General features: G+C 39.3%; 1 protein-coding gene across 2 annotated transcripts in view; it reads right to left on the bottom strand.

The window, feature by feature from the left end:
• Window positions 1-360: 360 nt before the first annotated feature.
• The window catches only part of galntl6 (polypeptide N-acetylgalactosaminyltransferase like 6), a 288,765-nt gene continuing 265,807 nt past the window's right edge, over window positions 361-23,318 (bottom strand). For both annotated transcript variants that reach the window (XM_083538743.1, XM_083538744.1), the window contains exons 11-13: window positions 10,092-10,208; window positions 6,199-6,348; window positions 361-1,258 (exon numbers count right to left, since the gene is read on the bottom strand). In XM_083538743.1, coding sequence (XP_083394869.1) covers window positions 1,091-1,258; window positions 6,199-6,348; window positions 10,092-10,208 — 435 coding nt within the window. In that variant the 3' untranslated portion in view covers window positions 361-1,090. The remainder of the gene's footprint in view (window positions 1,259-6,198; window positions 6,349-10,091; window positions 10,209-23,318) is intronic.

Raw genomic sequence — 23,318 nt, 5'->3', positions numbered from 1 at the left:
ATCAAATATTTTCATCAGATTTTCTACTAAAGTCAAAATAAAGCATCACAGAATCCATGGCTTTACTGTCAAAGAGATGAATCTATAAATCTATAATTAATAAATAAATACAAATTATATTTTATTTCCAGCATTTAATTTGATGGTGTGCAAATGTATGCATATTTAATCAGAAGAAGCCTAATTTGCATAAATACATACTGAAACATCAGCAATCAGTTGGCAAGGATTAATTGTGATATCTATGTGTTGTTTATTGTTAAAAAAAAAACCTATAGAAAGAAAAAACGAACCATTTCGTACAGTTTCTCTGTATAATAACGAGAACATGGAGGAAAGGAGTCTGTATCTACTCACACATTTGTACTGATTTTTTGTACTTTATTTAGAATTGAGATGATAGGAACTGGGGCAGGAAAGGTGCATGATTCTTAGTGGAAAAAAAAAAGGAAAAAACATTGAATCCTGTCATCTCCAGCTCTGTGGGGCAAATCCGATTTCATTTCTTACCCTTGGTCGAAGGTAAAACAAAGTCAGTTACACATATAATAGCTTATCATGGCCAAACCCCCCCCCCCCCCCCAAAAAAAAACAAAAAAAAAAAACAAAAAACAAACAAATAAATAGAAATAAATACAGAGTCCAAACAAACCTCCTCAGACCCACACAGAGATGCTAAAACGTCACTTCCGGGGTTTTTTTCCCGGTACGGTACAAATCCACCATGCGATATCGATAGGGTGAGGAGGAAACGATATTTAAACAGAGCACTGCTGATCAGTGTGTTAGAAAGAACTGGGGGCCGAGCTGAAAAAGAGAAAGAGAACGAGAACGAGAGAGAAGAACAGGTTCTCCTTGACCTGCTAGCCATCTGAGGGTCCCATGAGTCTTCCAGGTTCGGCCCCATCTTCAAGCCCCTGCCCACGAGCCGCCCCCTTTCCTCTTCTGCTCCTGCACTAGTGGGCATTTTGGGAGGATGAGGGGTGAGGAAGTAGGGGGGAGCCACACTCAGACACTAAGTAAATCTACCCCCCTCGCTAAGGATTCTGGGAGCCAGTCCACTGGCTGGCTGCGTTTTTTCCGAGGCGTCCTAGGAAGTGGTGGCGCTGTTGAATTTGTCCAGGACGGTGAGGTTGACTCTCTGGAAGAGCCACTGCTGCGTCGACGATTCGGGATCGCACTTGTTCATGAAAATCCGCTTATCGGTGGGGCTGCAGTCCATGCATCCGCTGCTCACTGGGTGGTAAAGAGACTTATCCTGCAACCACCAGAGTAGACAGAGAAGGGAAATTTAATATTACAAAAAACTTAGATACGCTAAAAAATTTATATTCATGGGGCAAAGAAGAGGCAGAGGAAGGGTTTAATCCGGCTGTTATCTCCTGTTCCCCTTCAGTCAGATTACAGGGATGGAACTGAGCGACCGAAACCTTTTTTTTTTTTTTTTTTTACACCCCCTTAATCATTAATGCTTACTTTATTTTATGGGTAGAGGTTGGGAGCTTGAGGAATCAACCTTGTGAGAAATCTGAGTGAAAGTACATAAGAGTGGGTACACTAAGGCTACACTAAGGATTCTGTGTGTGTGTGTGTGTGTGTGTGTGTGTGTGTGTGTGTGTGTGTGTGTGTGTGTGTGTATATATATAAAAAACACAGTTTATTATTATTAACATTTGTGAATATCAAAAGTTTACATAAAATTTTTTTTTTTTTTTTATAAAAATCCTGCTTGGATAAATAATATATCAAATAAAATGTTATATTTTATACAAATATATATGATTAAATAAGTCAAATTATTGCAATACACTTTTAATAAATATATTACATTGTGCAGTTGATTAAATTGGCACAAATTTAATTGATTCAATAAATACAATTAAATAAAGGGAACATTTTAATGAAATAGTTTACATTTGTTAGCCCCCATTTTGGAAATACAGATGTTTGTGTGTGTGTGTGTGTGTGTGTGTGTGTGTGTGTGTGTGTGTGTGTGTGTGTGTGTGTGTGTGTGTGGTACATTTTATATTACATTTTCCATAGATATGATCTACTTTACTGTTTTATTTATTTCAGCAGACTTTAACAAATGTCTTCATTCCTTCAATCCTCCATTCATTCACTTCCTCGATATGCGGAAATGTCAGGATTTTCTCCTTCTAAGAGAAATTCTTGACTCAGGACTTTAAACGCAAAAGAATCCATATCTCTAAACCGTCATAAATGCCATTGTTATATTTTCAATATTAATAATAATAAAAACTGTGACACTGTGTTCAACATGCACGGTGGAGACTAAACAAACTTGTGGTCTGCACTTTTTAGGTTTGTGAGTGAACTCAGATCTTAAATGTAAGATAAGATGTTAAAGTTTTTATTGGGAGTGATTAGAAATGAGTTTATTAGAGGGACGGCGCATGTAGGACGTTTTGGAGACAAGGTGAGGGAGGTGAGATTGAGATGGTTTGGACATGTTCAGAGGAGGGACATGGGGTATATCAGTAGAAGAATGCTGAGGATGGAGCCACCAGGAAGGAGGAAAAGAAGAAGATCAAGGAGGAGGTTTATGGATGTGGTGAGGGAAGACATGCAGGTAGTTGGTGTGAAAGAGGCAGATGTAGAGGACAGGGGGGTATGGAGACGGATGATCCACTGTGGCGCCCCCTAATGGGAGCAGCCGAAAGAAGGAGAAGAGAAAGATACTAATCACTAACAAATTTCATACAAATTTTTAAAACACATTGTAATAAGTTGTCAATGTCTAGATGAATTCACTAAGGTACCACAGGGGCTGCGGGGGTCCGTCCAAAATTTGCCGAATTTCTGAACTTAGAACGGTCTTAGATCGTAACCTCAACGAGTTCTGTGGGAACCACTGTAGATATATGTATACATATATACAGTATACATGTAAGAAAGTGAAAAAAAAGACAAGTAAGGAGAGGAAGAAGAGTAAGATGGGTTATTGCTCTCCCGGTTGATTTATTGCTCGGTTCACTTCAGGCTCCTCCGCCACCAGCCTCCACCTCTGTCCTTTCAAGTGTATATTGCCTTTGTGCGCCACCGTCATTGACCTATCCTGCAATGACGGTAATTTCTCTAGTCAGGCCCTTCATATCATCTTGCTGGGAGGCTGGAGGAACACGACCACGGCATCAGCCTCCATCATTTATGGCAGAGCCATAACGTGCACTCTGAGCAGAGCACGGCTGTGCCGGAGCTCTTCGTAATAAAGCATCCACCTGCTCCTGCGCTAAACCTGCAGCAATGCCACAAAGTGCTCGGCGTTATTCAGCACACTCCGAGCGAGGACGAGAGCAGATTTCACATAAAAATACACGGGAGCATCGTACGCTGTAGAAGTGGTTCACTAGGGTAGGTTATTTATCTTTCTACCCCTTAATGCCACCTGCTAACGCACCGGGGGAGGCGTAATCACAGTGCAGCGTTCTTTTATCTCAAATAAACTGCTTCTTTTTTCAGTTGGTGAGATTCACTTGTTTTTCAGAAGAGATTGTCTTTACAGCAAAAAGAAAAAATCGATTCTTAACTAAATCAGAAGTTCTATTAAGTCAATCACTTGTGTGTCTGTTGCTGCATAGCTACTGTAGTTCATACAAATAAACACCAAACCATATTCAATGCACAGCATTTTACTAAATCTGCGATACTCAAGTCAAGTCAAGTCAAGTCAAGTCAAGTCAAGTCAAGTCAAGTTTATTTGTATAGCGCTTTTCACAACAGATATTATCTCAAAGCAGCTTTACAGAAATCAACAGTTAAGGTGAATGGTGTGTATTTTTCCCTGATGAGCAGCCGTGGCGACTGTGGCAAGGAAAAACTCCCTTAGATGTTATGAGGAAGAAACCTTGAGAGGAACCAGACTCAAAAGGGGAACCCATCCTCATTTGGGTGACATCAAGAGTTTGATCATAAATATTTCAACAATACAGAACACTGGAGAGTGAGAACTAACATGAGCACTGGAGTATAAGATTATAAGTAATGTTTTTTCTACAGTCTTTATGGTTATAAAACTAGGAGCTACTGAGCTCAACATTTGTGATCATCACAGATCCAGCATCAGCTTCTCCATGCCAGAGCCTTTAAACTACTAAATACTAAATACGATACTAAAACAGAAGGATTGTTCATATACAATTCACCAAGAAACTACAAAAAAGAAATTAAAGTCCATTAACAAAAACACTTTTTGGCCATGTCCACACTGATATAGTTATGTATTAATATTTATATTATATATTAATATTTAATATTTATATTGTTTTAATTAACTCTCGTCCTCTTCTCTCTTTCTCGGTCTTCTCCCGTCTCCTTCTGGCTTCCGTGAAAACGACGGCGCATTTTTAGTCGTTGGCGTGACGTTTCAAAGAGCTGTGAAGTGAATAGACATCAGACGGAAATGACGAGTGTCGAAGGGTCTTAGGTTTTCCTCATACGCAGAACAGGAACTTTTGGGAAACTTTAGAACACGAAAGTGTGGACGCAGGAAGTTTTTTAGACAAAAATGAAACTTGTTTTTAAAATTATTAATATTAATGTATACATAGACTTTGTGTATTATTTTTTGTTTTTATATATATATATATATATATATATATATATATATATATATATATATATATATATATATATATATATATATATATATATATATATACTTTTCCAAAATCTTTAGGAACCCTGATGTATTAATCTAAACTCTACTGGCCATGCTGTTGAAGGAAAATGACAACAATGAGTCTTAGCTGAAGCGCTAATGTTACTGCTACCACATAAAACCTGATCACATGATCCACCATATGGGCAGTAAAGTGTTTAATGCAGACTGAAGTGCCTCCCCCACTGCTGATGAGCCCTCGCTGTAACGAACGTATGAACTCAACAGCCCAGTGCTCAGTGCGAAAAAGTTTAAATTGGGCTAATTCATTCAAGCCGATCATCAAACATGCTAATCAACTGTGTTTGTGTGGTGGCCTGGGAAAAGCCTTCACATCATCACACTTTGTTCTCCCATTTGTGAATACGTACTGATTACAAACTCAACTGATTCAACTACCCACAGACTTATACAGACAAAAATTTGTGGACACCTGACCATAAGATTGGTATGTGTTTTTGGAGCATCCCAGTCAACATTTAGTCCCCGTTCAACTTTTAAAATAAACTCCACTCTTCTTCTGGGAAGATGTTCCACTAGATTTCAAGTGTGCTTCTGGAGATTTGTGTGATATTTCATTTAAAAACAAGGGTGTTAGTAAAGTCAGGTGCTGGTGTAGATGAATTGAGGAGGTCAGTTCATCAGAGCTATATAATAAGATTTTCCACTGCAACCCATGTAAAGCAGATCTTCATGGAGTTGGCTTTGTGAACAGGGGTATTGTCATGATGGAACAGGCTTGGGTCTACTAGTTCTTGTAAGGAAAATTATATTCCTCTTCTACCACAATAAGCCGATAAGTGATTAATCAACCAATTTTTAAACATTTATACTGATAAAACAAACACACCATGTGAAATAGTACTGACCTTTATTATAAAAAAAAGTACTAAATCATAAAATGTGCTAAATGAATTGAATATAAATGTATTAATTAATATGCAGCTCACATGTAAAAACAGCATGTGGTGTCAGTGATTTGCCTCTAGAGGCCGCTATTTCAGTGGACCTTCTCCCACCTCCAGCAACAGACGCATGGCGGAAAAACTATCGGTATTTTTGCTTATAGTTTCAGCAGTCATCTGTGGTTGCAGGTAATGTTGTAAAACATTCCTGGTTCAGATTTCATTAAAGTGGCAGAACAGTTCCACTTAGTTGCTTCTATTTTGCTATAATAAAATTTATAATAATAAAATAAAATGCAGCTTTTATGAAATTGAAGGAGTGTCTTTGTTTAACAGTGAGAATTTAGAAAAGTGCAGTATACTGGTGGCAAATGGGGCATCAATGGGTAAAAAATAGCTATTTATAGTAGTCATGCGATTTATTCTATTTTAGTCCTACAGATATTTAAAGGACATTTTATCTGGATACATGGACATTTTATATAAAAATCTTTCCTAAAAGTTTTCTTGGATGTATGGAAACATTGCATTATAAGTATGTTTTGTGTATGTGTGTGTGTGTGTGTGTGTGTGTGTGTGTGTGTGTGTGTGTGGTGTGTGTGTGTGTGTTACCCTGCGGTAGCTCCAGTGCTGGTTGCCCCTCATGCCATGGCAGTCATACAGAGTGGCAGGGCTGCTCTGAGAGATGGCATCGAAACACAACTTCCTGGTGTGCAGAGGGTCCCCGGGCCTGATGTCCTCCCTCCAGCCAAAGGTAAAGATCTAAAGCAAAAGCCGGAAAATCATTCCTATTTGTGACGTCATTAAACTGCATGGTACAGAATTACACACCAAGTGTTTATCAGCATTGTGGTCAGTTGAAATGTATAATGATGCATAGGTTTTAGGGATGTACGTCTCTATCATTTTTCTTAACTGCCTTCTGATTTCTAAAGCACGGCCCTTTCACAAACACGCCTTTGTAGTGCAAAAAAGAAACTTTTACTGTTCTGTGTGCAGGAAGTTACAGCTCTACCTCTGCCATGTTAATCTGTATTCTATGTGAATCTCAGGACACGCCTCGACCTCCGTAAGTGTTGTGACACGTCATATTCACGTAACAGCAGCGGTGCTGAGAGAACGCGCTCGAGAAACAGTTTAGCGAGAAGAAATGAATCTACATAATAAATATTGGTCACAAATTATTGGTCACTTTCTTAATAATTAAAGTGTAGAGCATCTATACAGAGTCCATTGTTAAAAGCGCTATACAAATAAAAACTAATTGAATGCCGATGCACCGATGCGAATCCATGAATCTTACCATCTCATTAGGTCCGCATTATTTGAACACAACTTCCCAGTCATGGAAAACTCAACTGGTTGTATCTAATAAATGGCTGACTTTTGTTTTACATACACAACATACTTGCATATGAGTCTTAGGCTGCCGTCACAGTTTGGTTCTTCTTCACATCGCAGCTGCCATGGCAACACTGCCATGCGCTCGTTATTGCGGTATTAGTTTTGCTCGAGTCTGTTCCTTTAGCTCGATTCACTCTCCACTTACCATATGGTGCACTATATTTAATTTAATTATGAGCGAGCAAATTATATTATACAACCCACTCCAAATCGGCCATATGACTGAGGCACACTACCTCCATGCTAAGCACCATGTCTAAAGGGGACTATATTGTATTTTTATATTAGAAAAAATTATATTGAACTACAACAAAAGGCAGAATGTACTTGTTAGTGTATTATATAATAAAAAAAAAGCACATGCATTCAGCATTCTAGTTCACCTCATTTCAAGTTGTTCAAAAGGGTTGAGGGTCAGAGCTGTATATAGCAGGCCACTCAAGATCTTCCACTCCATCCTTTCCAATCTGGGAAATAAATTCCATTTCCTGCCTCTTATGTTATTAGTATAAATGAGGTGGCATTTTGTAACATGCCAACAGATGGCAGCAGAAGGCTGCACACACACAGTCACAGGGAGCACCAATCTTCATAGGTCAGTGTGCCAAAACACATCGTCATGCATACCACGTCTGCGGACAGCATGGATCATCATGGACAGCAAGTTAGAGCAAAGAGCAAACATGAGGGTCTTACTGGAGACAATATAATCTCACTTCCGTACCCACCCTACTCGCCAGATTTGGCCCCATAGGACTTCACCTTTTCTTCCGAAGATCCAGCTCAAATCGCAGAAGGTGCTTGACACGCTTTAAAAAGACACTTTTTTTTTTTTTTTTTTACTTTTCTACCACCTCATACATACACTATATGGACAAACGTTTGTAGACACATAAACATAAGATTAGTATGTACTAGTTTTTGAACATCCCATTCCATATTTAGTCTCCATTTGCTATTATAATATCCTCGGCTATTCTGGGAAGATGGTTTCACTAAATTCTGGAGGGTGCTTGTGGAGATTTGTACCAAGGCATTAGTAAAGTCAGGTATTAATGTAGGTAAAGTGAGGAGGCCTGGGGTGCAGTCAGGGTTCTAGTTCATCCTGAACATGTACAAAGGTTGAGTTCAGAACTCTATAGCAGGAGATCTTCCACTCCAAACTATGTAAACTATATCTGCATGGAGCTGGCTTTGTGCACAGGAGCATTGTCATGTCGAAACAGGTTTGGGGTCTCCTAAAACTTAATTCAAACTACTCCACTGATTAGTGGATTGATGGTGGGAGAACAAATGCGCTAAACTAACAAGAAAGAAAGATGGAGACAGACAAAACAAACATCAGTGATACAGACCCAGCTGAAAGCATAATGAGGTAAATTAAAGCAATGTATTGTTTTTGTTTACATAACTGTTGTACTGTTGTGTTGCATCAGTGCGTGACATTGCTAATGTTGGTTAGCACCAGGGTTGGAAATGAACAGGGACTGGGGCAAAAATTGTCAATACACAATGAAGCTCTATTACCAGAGCGAAGTTCTCATAGGAAATTAATGAAAAGTGTTATATTTAAGTGTAGATCTGCTGATGGTGCATTAGATTTGAGCATTTCTGTATAACCAATCAAACACTTTTGTTGGGAATGCAGTGTCCAATCAAAGAGTGTTGATTCGTCACTGCGGAAAACGGCAGTTGTTCAATGCGTGTCCTCGCTGTCTGAATTCTGAATCTGCATTTGCGATTTCTCTCATTATCATAAATTACATTATATGCATAAATGCATTAAATGCATAACTCACATTAGACGCAAGTCATCGACTGTAGTGTTTTTTGATATTAATTTAATTGTTTTCTTTCTCGTTTTGCACTCTGTACATTTTAAATGAGCTACTTTTTACTTTGACTTAAGTAGCTTTTTAGACCTGTAACTTTACTTGTACTTATGTCAAATTTCATCGAAGTAACAGTACAGAACATTTTATTACTCTTTCCACCTCTGTGTAGGGAAACAATCACAAGGTGGTACTCCCTTTTTTTGGATTCTTTTCCTAAAACCTTTTATTTTTTCAGCAAGTTCATTTCACCCATCATTGTGCGTCATTCTATAAATAAATGCTTGAATGCATTTACTATCTAGAAATAACCTTAATAATCTTACATTGGTTTTACAATACATTGACCTAGGGGGGAGTGGTGGCTCCAGCGGTTAAGGCGCTGGGTTGCCGATCGGAAGGTCTGGGGTTCAAGCCCTGGTATCGCCAGGCTGCCACTCTTGGGCCCTTGAGCAAGGCCCTTAACCCTCTATGCTCCGGGGGTCCCTTACGAGGGAAATATCAAGGTCGGAGTGACGTGGGGCTGCCTTCCCGTGGGCTCACCACCTGCAGGAGGGACTGTAAGGGACGGTGCTGTGAGGATTGGGCAGCAGTCGAAGGCGGGGGCCTGCTTAGACCGCTGCCCCCGCGACCCGGATTACGGATAAGCGGGAGAGAATGAATGAATGAATGAATTTTTTTTTTTTAGGTAACACTGTGCTGGTGATACACACCCGTACCCTCTACCTTATCCTGTATGTTTATCACTGTCTTCTGCACTTAAATTATCTTATCATTTATAAAATAGAACTATTCTGACTGTGATCAGGAGCAAATTAGTTTTTGTAGTGGCCTCGCTCCAGAAGATCCGACATCCTACAGTGTTTAGATCCACTCCTAGTCTCACACAGCTCTTCCAGTTAGTGAGGGTCATTACATCACAGCCAGGGCTTCAGAGCACCACAATTATGTGACTGGTGTGCTGTAGATTAGCACATTGTTTCTGCTCTTAATGCTAGATTTTAAGTGTTCCCTATAAAGATCAGGTATAATGAGCTACTCTGCTGATTCAGCAAAAACAATGTGTAGGGAAAGAGAACTGAGGATTCAGTGGTAACAGTGTTTGGGTTACAGAGCTGAGGATTCAGGATTCAGTGGTAACAGTGTTTGGGTTACAGAGCTGAGGATTCAGGATTCAGTGGTAACAGTGTTTGGGTTACAGAGCTGAGGATTCAGGATTCAGTGGTAACACAGATAGACGGTCTATATGAATGAGAAATGCTGTGTCACCTGTTCGTGTGCCCAGGTTCTCTCGGCTCCCTCTTTCAGGCAGCTGTCCAGACGGAGCTCTGTTCCTGTTGAACCATGTTTGGTGTCAATACACAGTCCCGTTGCTGCGTTGCGGATCTACACACACACACACACACACACACACACACACACACACACACACACACACACACACACAGATATGTATACTTTTTATGTGCATCAAAATAACAATTGTATTTATGTATGGGTTTGTTCCTAATGAGTGAGCCAGTAGCAACTGTGACAGGGAAAAACTTGAAATGGCCAGTGGAAGGAACCTTTAGAGGAACCAGACTCAAAAGGGAACCCATTCTCATCTTGGTGGCATCGAATGTCCATTTCTTACAATTCTATTATTGTTGAAGTGTACTGTTCAGTAATGCTTAAATGCAGAATCCAAATCTGTGTCTGTCTAACATACAACCATCCAGACCAGAATATAATCTGTATTATTTGATATAATGTAGCTAATTTGTCTGTCTGTCTGTCTGTCTGTCTGTCTGTCTGTCTGTCTGTCTGTCTGTGTCTGTCTGTCTGTCTGTCTGTCTGTCTGTCTGTCTGTCTGTCTGTCTGTCTGTCTTCATTTGGCTCGATACCGAGATACATAGCAAACCAGCTGTCTAGCTACTCTCTATCCATATGTCCATCAGTTCATCATAGACACACTTCTGTATACCTTTTAAATATACTGTATTTGTGTGAGAGAAAGAAGCATGTACTTAGGGGTATTAAAACAAATCCAACAGCAGTGATTTCAAAAGATAAATGTGACAGATGTGTTAATAAATAGCAGATCTGTCTGTGTTGCAATTCTATGATAAATATCTCTGGATAGATCTGTGCTATTTTTAATTTCTTTCTCACACATGATTCACCATATGGGCAGTAAAGTGTTTAAAGCAGACTGAAGTGCCTCCCCCACTGCTGATGAGCCCTCGCTGTAACGAACGTATGAACTCAACAGCCCAGTGCTCAGTGCGAAAAAGCCTAAATTGGGCTAATTCATTCAAGCCGATCATCAAACATGCTAATCAACTGTGCTTGTGTGGTGGCCTGGGAAAAGCCTTCACATCATCACACTTTATACTATATTGTTCTCAGAATGGCCCTGCACTGAGACATCTTCCTCTTTGTACGAATCTCATTCAAAAAGTAGATTTGTAGCACTCAGAAAGTCTCCCATTTGTGAATACGTACTGATTACAAACTCAGCTGATTCAACTACCCACAAACTTATACAGACAAAAATCTGTGGACACCTGACCATAAGACTGGTATGTGTTTTTGGAACATCCATTTTAACACTGTCTGTCTGTCTGTCTGTCTGTCTGTCTGTCTGTCTGTCTGTCTGTCTGTCTGTCTATCTATCTATCTATCTATCTATCTATCTATCTATCTATCTATCTATCTATCTATCTATCTATCTATCTATCTATCCATCCATCCATCCATCCACCTACCTATCTATCTATCCATCCACCTATTCATCCACCTATTCATCCACCCATCCATCCATCCATCCATCCATCCATCCATCCATCCATCCATCCATCCATTCATCCATCCATCCATCCATTTATCCCTTATTCCATCCATCCACCTATTCATCCACTTATCCATCCATCCATCCATCCATCCATCCATCCATCCATCCATCCATCCATCCATCCATCCATCCATTCAGCATCTTCCACTTAATTGTTCTGAAAATGTCTCTGCACTGAGACCTCACTTTTTTCACACACATCTCAGTCTGAAATAAATATATAGTGCTCAAAAGTCTTCTATTTCACCACATACAACGTGAATTAATGAGGTTTCTGTCTTTAGATTGTACAGCTGCATTTGTAAAACTGGCCTCTTGCACACCATGATGTTTGAAAGATGCAAGTCAGAGTGAGGTTTGAAAGTGACTCAAAACCATTTTGTTTTTTGGAGGAAGTATAAGCAGAAAATCTTTTAGCCAAATCCCAGATTTAGTTTTCTACGTGGAAGAATTTGTGAGCGATAACGCCTGTTGTATTGTGCACTGCATGACCGCGCTCACGGGGCACATGCTTCTTGTTTCTCCATTTTTGATCACCTTATGTTTTTCACATTCTCGTTCTTGGTTGTTTCTTGATCACTACACTAGATCACTAGATCACTAAATCGCCTGTTTGCTCTCTATAATTTTGGATCCCGTTTTGGATTTGTCTGCCTGTTTATCTAAGAAAATGTTCTCCTTTATCAGCACTGACATCCTCCTTCTTGAATAATAGTTCATGACAAAATTCAAATGGGGTTTTTCCAGACTGCTGCATTTGTATATAATATAATATGACAAACACATCAAATCATTCAGAAGACATTTGAGTACATAAATAATCGTTATCTCAACAAGACTTGCAGAAAAAATGCAGAAGTGTTGAGGTTGTAGATTGTATAAGCTACACAGTGATATTTGCGTTGGACATAGTGGTGCCATTTGATGGTTCAGTGCTTAAAGCCCTGGTATTGCCATATTATGTCTTTTGGGCCCCTGTGCAAGGCCCTTAAGCCCTTTGTGCTCCAGGGGTGCCATACCATGAAGGATTTTTTTGGAAATGCTTTGCATGCTTTGGAAAATGAAAGTCAGTTGACAGTGAATCAAATCCATATAGTTTTGGTGAAATAAAAAAAAATTAAAAAGGAAAAAAAGAAAAACAGAAAGCAATGATTGGCAAATCTCATAAACCCATATTTTATTCACAATAGAACACAGAAAACATATATAATAAGTTTAAACTGGGGAACCACCACTGGGGAAACTGGGGAAAACACCACTGCATGTCGTACCCTCTATGTATGTGTATGTGACAAATAAAATTAGTTTAGATTTGATTTGAAATGCACCCCCAGTGCATTTGATGGCTACAACACGTCTAAAAAAAAGGTGGGACGGTTCGACAAAAGACAAAAATCTTGTTATTAAAATTAAACAGTTGGGAAACATTCTAGGTTAATTGACAGGTCGTGGTAAAAATTAAATTTTTTTTTTATATATATATATTTTTTGGTTTCATTCTGAATACAATATGGATTTAGAGATTTGCAAATTCTTGCATTCTGCCAAACTATTTATTATATAATAAATTGTGTATCAGAAAACTATCGGTAGACACTGAAATCACGTTGGTGAGGGATTACATGAACAGCATTTCTCTTTGTGTGAGATTTTTGGGTTACGCAATAGAATTTGTTTGGAGTTCTGAAAATACTCTGCAGTTGTATCTCCGCTCTGTATTACTCAGTCTAGCGTTTGAACTAACGAGGGCTCCCTAAAGCTACACATTGTGCGATAAAACTGCTGATGGCTACAGATTACACCTGACAGAAATCAGGAAAGCGTCAACCAACGAGACGCTTATCACAAAAAAAGCTGTAACGGACCACTTTCAGGAAATCCAGAATATATCAAATAGTAATAGTCTGTATTTCAAGAGTCTCTGAATTCTGGCACTAATATTTTTTTCCCTAGTGGCGCTTGAAGGTTTGTGAACCCTTAATAGTTTTATGCATAAATATGACTGAAAAACACCATACAAAAAAATCCAAAGGGTTCACAAACTTTCAAGCACAAGTATATGACCTCAGCCATCAATACACTCCACTCAGGATAGGAAAAAAAAGACTCGGAGTTATTTAAATAATGACTCACCCTGAATCACACTGCTGAAGCCTCCAGTCATTACCCTGAGGGTCAGTGCGCACTTTCCCCATCATTTCTTTTCCTATTTTCATGCCTTTTTGATTGGCTGTCTCATTTGCCTAATTCTTGTTAAGACATTCTGTTGTGCTGGAGAGAGTAGAAGAAGAGCTCAATAATGAATGAACACTAGAAATGCAACACACACACACACACACACACACACACACACACACACACACACACACACACACACATGGGCAGACAGCCATGAAGGAAGCAGAGCTCAAAAAAAAAAGTCACTCACACTTCCATCCTGAGAGGTTATATGCACACTGTGGCTGTAATGTTTGCAATTTTATGTCGTTCAAATCAGAATCCTGTAACTATTCAATCAATCTGACTAAAAAGTATGTTTTCCGAAACCCTGGATATATCTCTTGCATTTAAAAAAATATCAAAAATCTAGTTTATTTGTTTGTTTTTTGTTCATCCTGGAAATGAGAGGAAGTGAAAGGCAGTGGTGCATGTACGAGAGTAAGTTTTGTGCACACTATAATTAACTAAAACAAAGTCCTTTTCTAGTAAAAAAGAAAAAAAAAAAAAGAAAAAGGTATACACTATTATCTTTCTTTTCTTTTTTCAAAGATAATGAGGAGAGCGGTGCACACAACAACATGACATCCATATAAAGTGTCTAAATCTTTTAGTCTAAATGTGGCACATTGCTTTTTTGCAGGTTCTGAAAAAAAAATTATAAAAATAGCACAAAAATTGAAAAATTAGTAGTTTACAAATTTAATTAATTATTTAAGGAGCCTTGGGAAAAAAATAAAAAAAACATAAAAAGAAAGTCTGTTCCTTTTGTTTCTATGCAACATGGACTGTGGACAGTGGATGACTGGAAGAAAGTTTCCCTCATCCGTCTCCATCCCCCCCCTGTGATCTACATCTGTCTCTTTCAAACTACCTGCATGTCTTCCCTCACCACATTAATGAACCTCCTACTTGATCTCCCTCTTTTTCTCCTTCCTGGTGGCTTCATCCTCAGCATTCTTCTACTGATATACCCCATGTCCCTCCTCTGCACATGTCCAAACCATCTCAATCTCACCTCCCTCTCCTTGTCTCCAAAACGTCCTACATGTGCTGTCCCTCTGATAAACTCATTTCTAATCCTGTCCATCGTCGTCACTCCCAACGAAAACCTCAACATCTTCAGCTCTGCTACCTCCAGCTCCACCTCCTGTCTTTTACTCAATACCACTGTCTCTAATCCATACAACATCTCAGGTCTCAGCACAGTCCTATAAACTTTCCCTTTCACTCTCACAGATACTCTTCTATCACAAATCACTCCTGCTATCACTCTTCTCCACCCACTCCACCCTGCCTGCACTCTTTTCTTCACTTCTCTAACACACTCTCCATTACTTTGCACTGTTGACCCCAGGTACTGAACTCCTCCACCTTCTCCACCTCTTCTCCCTGCAACCGCATCACTCCACTGCCCTCCCTCTCATTCACACACATGTACTCTGTCTTACTCCTACTGACTTTCATTCCCCTGCTCTCCAGCTTGTCTTCAGGCTCTTCTCAAATTGCTCCCTACTCACACCACAAATCACAATATAATCCACAAACATCTCCACGCTTCTACTGGTATGTGGTATGGTGTGGTATGGTTCTCTTCTTCCTTCTAATAGCTGCTCTCACGTCCTCCTTACTAATCCTAGTCACTTCCTGCTTCCACCTCATCCAACCTTCTCTCTCTCTCTCTCTCTCTCTCTCTCTCTCTCTCTCTCTCTCTCTCTCTCTCTCTCTCTCTCATTTTCCTCATTCATCAGCTGCTCCACCTTTAACTGCACCATGTACAGGAGCACATTTCGTTCTCCCCAAAGAGAAAGACGACCAGTGATATTAAATGACTGCTTTAATAATTAGTCATGGCTGTGTTTTCTGGGAAAATGGGTTTTGATAAACAGGCGCTCGCTGTGTAACTGGATATAAATAGTGTTTATAGGCAAATGGCAAAAATCCCGATTGGGGTGCAAAGTAAAACTATAGAAAACAAGCAGAGGTTTGTTGATTGGTAAAACGGAAGAATGTACAGAAGTCCAAAAAGGCCATTCTTTATAATATTTCTTTCTTTCATGTTTTCTCATGACTACTACATCAAATAATGGTTACGTTTATTATCCATGATGCTGCGACGACGCTGCCTCTGAAAATATGCTCTTATTCTGAATACACTGAAAAATTAATTACCGGTCACAAGGAATTTTCTAGATGCGGCATCATGGATAATATGTGGACGCGCTTGCTGCCACAAATGGTTATTGATGTGTCCATGATGCATGCTGAACAACTGGTTATATCGAGATCATGAGAAAACAAGAAAGAAAAATATTGAAATGCAAGGCCTCTTAGGACTTCTGTAAGAATGTAGGCAAGTCAATATCAAAAACACGTGGATGGAGGTGGCAAATGATCTAAGGCTTTTGTAAGGAATTGTAAGTGAATGAGGGTCTCAGATAGAAAGAAAGGTGCTTTATACTTGTTACATTTACAGCACAGTGTAATTCATCTCTAATCCAGGTCTAATGAACAACCTGATAAGGAGGTACGATGTGAAGGTTTTATGTAGAAATGGTACTATATAATGAAACCCTCTGTCTTATGTATTAAAATCAATCTGAATCGATCGAGCGGAAATGTTGAGTTAATAACAAAATGGTGAAAATAGAAAAAAAAAAATTATTCCTATCCGTTCTTTTGCTCCTGAGTTTGGGTAAATAATGTCTGATATAAATGTGGGCAATGTTCAGATTATGCTATGAAGCTCAAATGAGATTTTTATTTATTTTAAATTCCATGCGTGGACAAAAACTTTTCTCAACCAATCTGTAAATCCTGAATAAAGACTAAGCATTCATGTAAGACAAAAGTGATGGCACCCTATACCACAAGGCTCTCATAGCTTCCGTACACAGCTAAAAATCTAGCAAACATGTCCGAATGAGTACACACGAGCAGATCAAGTGGACGGACGTGAATTCTGTTTTTACCCAAAATTCAATATCGTTTGAAAAACAATAAAAAGACGTTTTAATCTCGTATGCCTATTCACGACAAGCTTCACTCTGAGACAGCGATGGCTCGCTGTGTCTCTATGAAAATGTCTTTTATTAGAGTTTAGATTACCTGGGAATTGCCAGCTCTTTTGCACAAAGCATCTAAATGGAAGCATTAGTGGCTCCGTTTATCCGCCAACACATGCCACTGCTCCCAATTTGTGCTGTCACGTTTAAAAAAAAAAAAAAACACGAGCACCTGCAATGGAAACTTGGAAGCGAACAAACCGAGTGAAACAAAAGCAAAGGCCGGGGGGGTGGAGCGCCTCTTTGCCATGCCGCATTAGTCCTAAAAGGGTGTATTTAGAGTTTGAATTTATTTTCCTGTCCATTATCGGGTCCTTTCCGTGCTCTGATCTGCTCTGCTACGTGGCCCCTTCTGATGAGTGACATATTCTGGACGAGTGCGTTGACCTCGCTGTCATACGAACACAAGCGTCCATTACAGAGGGTCAATTTACTGCGGGATGCAGAGAGTTTGCGATAAGACCCCATTTCGCGAGGTCAGCACAGCTAGTAAACCTGCTCCACGACGGTTCTTTTTTTCAAATTCTAAGCTAGCGCGGTGTTTTCGCTACTTTCGGCAAATGCCTTTGCGAAGCGAGCCGTTTTGCTAAAACGTGAACTGTGTCACGGGTGTGAACGCTCACAACTAATTTAGACATCAGGCGCACAAATAAATGCTAACAAAATACCCAAAGTACACGAAGTACCAGAACATTTTACATTCATTCATTCATTTTCTTATCCGTAATTCGGGTCGTGGGGGCAGCAGTCTAAGCAGGCCCCCGCCTTCGACTGCTGCCCAATCCTCACAGCACCGTCCCTTACGGTCCCTTCTGCAGGTGGTGAGCCCACGGGAAGGCGGCCCCAGGTCACTCCGACGTCACAGGCCTTGATATTTCCCTCGTAAGGGACCCCCGGAGCATAGAGGGTTAAGGGCCTTGCTCAAGGGCCCAAGAGTGGCAGCTTGGCGATATTAAACCTCAAACCTTCCGATCGGCAACCCAGCACCTTAACCGCTGGAGCCACCACTCCCCCTTCCCACATTCTACAAGATAATCATTTTATATTTAAGTCAAACATTTAACATGATCCAATAGATCAATCAGGAAAATGATTCCTTGAAATTTCCCCAAATCTAGTGGAACATCTTCCCAGAAGAGTGGAGGTTATTATAACAAAAAAATGGGGACTAAATGTGGAAATGTGGGATGTTCAAACGAAAAATTTAGTTCATATAGTGTAACTCAATATATTACAACAATAACAACAATATATTAGACAAACTGGATAAGGAATTCCCATTTCATTTACATTTCAAGTCGTAATTCTATAAATAACTGACAAATAAGAAATCTTAAAGGTTGAATATTGAATCTAAGGAGGCATGGTGTGAATTTACAAAGTAAACTCTTCATGTAAAAATGGTACTTTTAAATGAAACCCTGGGCCTTATGTATTAAAATCATTTGAACCGAATTGATTGCAGGGGGAATGGCATGGAAAATGGAGTTAAAATGTAAAACCAGTGAGAAAAAATGTTTTTATCCTATTTATTTCTCCTGAGTATAGCTAAATAATGTTTGTTGTAAATGTGGGAAATGCTTGGATTATGCTATGAAGATGAAATGAGATTAATTTATTTTAAATTCCATGCACAGACAGACATGTTTTAATGACTTAACTGTAACCAATCCACAACAAATCTATAAATCGTGACGAATAAGGCCTAAGCGTTCACGCAAGACAAAAGTGATGGCGGAACAGGAGGAAGAGTTACTGTGTGTCTTTGGTGGACAATTTGCTTCAGTGGCTGAGCTGCATTATTGGAAGATTTACCGTTTCTCTTATGGAGCACAGCTAGAACTTATGGAGCACAGCTAGAAAAAATTGCTTGACGACGATTCTTTTGTCAAATTCTAAGCTAGAGCGGTATTTTCTTTATTGACCTCCATCTAAACAAATGCCTTTTGGGCACCACCAAGCTGCTCCTGATGTGCCCTTAAGAAAGGCCCTTAACCCTCAACTGCTCCGGTATTATTCGCTCCGGAAAAGGGGGTCTGCCAAATGCTGTAAATGTAAATACCTCGCCATTCAAATCACCTTTTTTCTCTCTTGTATAATTCAAATCGTATAAACTCTTCTTTCCTGAACATTTTCCTATAAAATAACGAAGCTCTGACATTGGAGACTCCTTCCATAAATGTTAAATAAAGGTCTCCTTTAACCCTTTGACCCTGAATAGTCAAAGATTCAGTGCTCCCATAGGAGGTTCCTGATTCAACTACTAATCTCACAGAGGTGTTATGAAACGAGGATCATACCATTCTAATTATATGGGGGTGCCCAATGTCTGATTTTACTACTACCAGTTTTCTCCCTATAAGCAAATATACAGCCGGTTATAATAATGCCATAAATACAAATGTAAAAAGAAAGAATCTTGGGATAAATATTTTTAACTTTGAGCATAACCGTTTTTATTCAACTATGTAAATCCTTAGTCAGGGACACCCCTAATCTCCTTACAGAAACCTTCATCATATTAATGATTATACTTATAGAAAGTAACGTAGTGAATGTAAGTCTTCACTGTATTTAAGTAGCTTTTTTGGTATATGTACTTTACAGCAATATGTCCATTTGGGGAAACTTTTACTGTAACTTGACTACATTTCAAAGTCAAATATTTGACTTTTTACTCGACTACATTCAGCAAAATCAGTCGTTACTGTTTATTTATGAGGATAAAAACTTAACTGGTCAAACACACAGCAATCCACCAATCAGGGTTGAGCGCTCGCTCTGTTTTAAACCTGTTTTGATTGGCGCTTGGTGTATCTACCGATCACCAACATACATTTCAGCGTCAGTTTAAGAGAACATTACAAGAGGAATAAATGATGAAGACACTTCAGACTAGAACTCGAACAGACTCAAACTCACCACAACACTCAATTGTAAGATTTTTTTTGTAGTAGTTGAAAAGAAGGTTTTGAGCTCATGATCATTGTAACAGAAATCAATCAGTGTTTGAGTCATTAATATCATTCTATTAATAGATCAGTGTGCTGAGAGTCACATTCGAGTCTTTTCACATAAACTGAGTTGATTAAAGGGTCTTGTAAATGATAATAGGAACATTATAGTTATAATATATCACAGTACTTTGGATACTTAAGTACTTTTTAAGGCAAATATTTTTGTACTTTTACTTTTAATGGACTCATATTTTACCCAGTGGATCTCTTGTGTACTTCATCCACCACTGCTTATACTCTTTCACTATTCGTGGATCGTTGTACAAGTTGTCAAAGCAGTGTTAAAAAAGTCGCCATGGTGAGAAACAATCTCTTTAAAATAATCATCACATTTTTCCATGCAACATCATGACAATGCCTCAGTGGATGAGGGTTAAACCATCTGACAGGAAGATGTGCGCTGTTTTTAGTGGTCGGAGTGTTTCTGGTGGAGGATTAACTGGAGATAATCTGTGTGCGAGTGAGACAGGAAGTGGTGCACACGAATCTGACCTGTCTACCCATAGTCCCACTCAGCACGTGAGAGAGCATGAGGAGACGACCTCCTGTCCACTGCAGGAGATACAGAGACATGCTGACACATTGATCCTCTTCCTTTTTTCTCACTCCAAATGCCCAGTCGAGCTGCATTATTGTGTAATGGATCAGGCAGCGTGACAGATGGCCAGTCCGGGCGAGGCAACGTATGAAGCATTACAGTCAAATTACTGTCATTCCGCTGCAGGAAAGAAGATATTTACTATGCATAAATTTCCTTTCAGATCTCCTCCATTCAATCTAGCCCATTTTTTTTTCCTTCCTCCGTCTATTCCCTGCAGTGATCCGGCGAGGGCCAATAAATGGCTAGGAGGAGCCGGAGGTCCTTAATGGCTTTCTGAGCCGGCGCGTCCGTAACTGGCGAAAGGCTAAAAGCTGCAGCAACCGAGTGCCAAGCCTGCAATTAAATCGGATGTGAAATTAATTACAATTAAAAGTTATTATCCGCCATCTTCGCCGCATTTAAGTGCGCAAGAGATTTAAAAAAAAAAACATTCTGACATCCTCGGAAGCAATTGATTGTGACGTGATGTCTATAGAGCTCGATGTGATTAAAAAGCGCCAATCAGAAACAATCAAAGAAAAAAAAAAAATAACCATGAGCATGCATAACGAGTACAACAGCCCGAGAGGAGAATGAATCAGCCGAGCCACGTGAGCGCCAATCTGCCCCGGCTTTATTCAGGTAACATTAGAGCGGGTAATGAATTAGCCGAATAGCCTGTCAGCCTGGATTAGGAACAGCAGCACAAAAAGGGTCACCCAGCTGCTGTGTATTTACAGGCTAGGAATCAGTGATGGAAACAGAGTTGGCATATTTTGGATGTCAGTGAGCATTAAAGAGTGTGTCTCTAAGCTAGCTCTCAGACCACGTGTCTGTACCTCGCTGAAAAATGTATTACAGCTCAGCTTTGCAGTGGAGCTCATAAATCACTGAGCATCTGCTCATATTATGTCTTTCTCAATCTTTCATTCCCAAGGGCACAGAACATATATATATATATATATTCCATGCATCGTTTTTTGTTTTTTTTGCATTGCTAAAAAAAAACCCTGTTTAATTTATACATAATTATTAGCAGATGCGCTGTACAGTTATTATTTAGAAAGTGACCGAACTAAACTGTGCTAAACTGTTTCTCGAGTGCGTTCACTCAGCCTCTCTGATCCTACGTGAATATGACGTCTCACAACACTACGGAGGCCGAGGCGTGTCCTGTAATTCAAATAGAATACAGATTTACATGGCAGAGGTAGAGCTGTAACTTCCCAACATCTGGTTTGTTTTAATTGTTTTCTATTTCTTTTTGCATTACAGAGGCGTGTTTGTAAGAAGGGTCATGCGTTACAAGTCAGAAGGCACTAAAGTAAATTGATGATTTGTGTCTGTCTGAACGGAAGAAATGAAAGTGAACTATCTGTACCATATTGACGTTGCAGATCATCACATTTTTCCACTGCATAGTATTGCGCTGCATCGTAATGGGGTGAAGCGTTTCGCATCGCATCAGTAGCTGCTTCATATGTATCTTTAATGTATTGTATTCTTGGCTAAACTAAACAATGGGGGGAAAAAGTCCTTAACAAGGGAGGTGACTAAGTGGTGGTCTCTCTGGACCTGGAACTCAGCTGGGGAGATCCTATTTGGTGATGGACGGAGATAAAAGTTCCAGAAGGATAACCATCACTGCAGCTATCTAATGATCTGGTGGTTAGATGGAAGCCTCTCCTTAGTGAAATAACCATGGAAACCCACTTGTAGTTTTCCAACATGCACCTGAAGGTCTCTCCGACTTTTTGGAACAAGGTTTACTGAACTGCTTCAACTAAGATTAATCAGTTTGGCCTTAATTCCAAAAATTATATCTGGAGGAAACCAGGCACCACTCATCACCTGCCCAAAACCATCCGAACAGTAAAACATGATGGTGGCAGCATTATTTCGTGGGGTGTTTTTTCTGCAGCAGGGAAATTGCAACCGGTCAGGATCGAGGAAGAGGTGAATAAACATCTCTGAGGAGACCTAAAAGTGGTGTCCACCGACGCTCCCACATCCAACCTGACCCAGCTCAAGAGGATTTTAAGGAATAAAGGATAAAGAAGGATTAAAAAAGAATGGCATAAAATTCCCCCAATCCCAGTTGCAAACTTGTTGTGTCATACCCAAAAAGATTTGGGGCTGTAATTGCTGCCAAATGTGCTTTAGCTAAGTACTGAGTAAAGGGTCTGAAAACGTATGCACATTATATATAGTTATATATTTGAGTGTTTTTCATAATTTCTTTTTTTATTCTGTTTACACTCATTACGGTTTACTGAGTGTAGAATAATGAGAAAAAAATCTTGTACGATTGTAGTATCAGGCTGCAACATAACAATAGTGAAAAAAATAAAGGGGGTCTGAATACTTCCTGAATGCACTGTATATTTTATATGAGGGCTGCAATGGTGCACAAACACCATGGTTCGGTACGTACCTCGGTTTTTAATCGGTTCAATTTCTGTTTTCTTTTCGGTTAGGGGGAAGAACTGCAAAACCTACAATTGCATGTCGTTGTTTTTATTAATGCAGTTTATTATGAAAATTTTTAATCAGCAACATTTAAACGGTTTAAATGTTTTTTTAAATAATATTTTTATAAAAATTCTATAGAATAAATGAATTCAATCTACTTTTGTCTAATATTGTTTAAATTGAGTAATGGAATAAATTGGGACAAATTACATTTATTTAATCAAATAAAAAAATTAAATTAAAGCATTTATATTCGTTAGGCCCAATTGTGGGTAATACAGGTGTGTATATAAGTGTGTGTGTGTGTGT

This window comes from Silurus aristotelis (genome assembly GCF_946808225.1).
Source record: "Silurus aristotelis genome assembly, chromosome: 4".
Taxonomy (NCBI): Eukaryota; Metazoa; Chordata; class Actinopteri; order Siluriformes; family Siluridae; genus Silurus; species Silurus aristotelis.
Note: the sequence above shows the minus strand (reverse complement) of the source record. Positions and strands in the feature narration are given on the sequence as shown.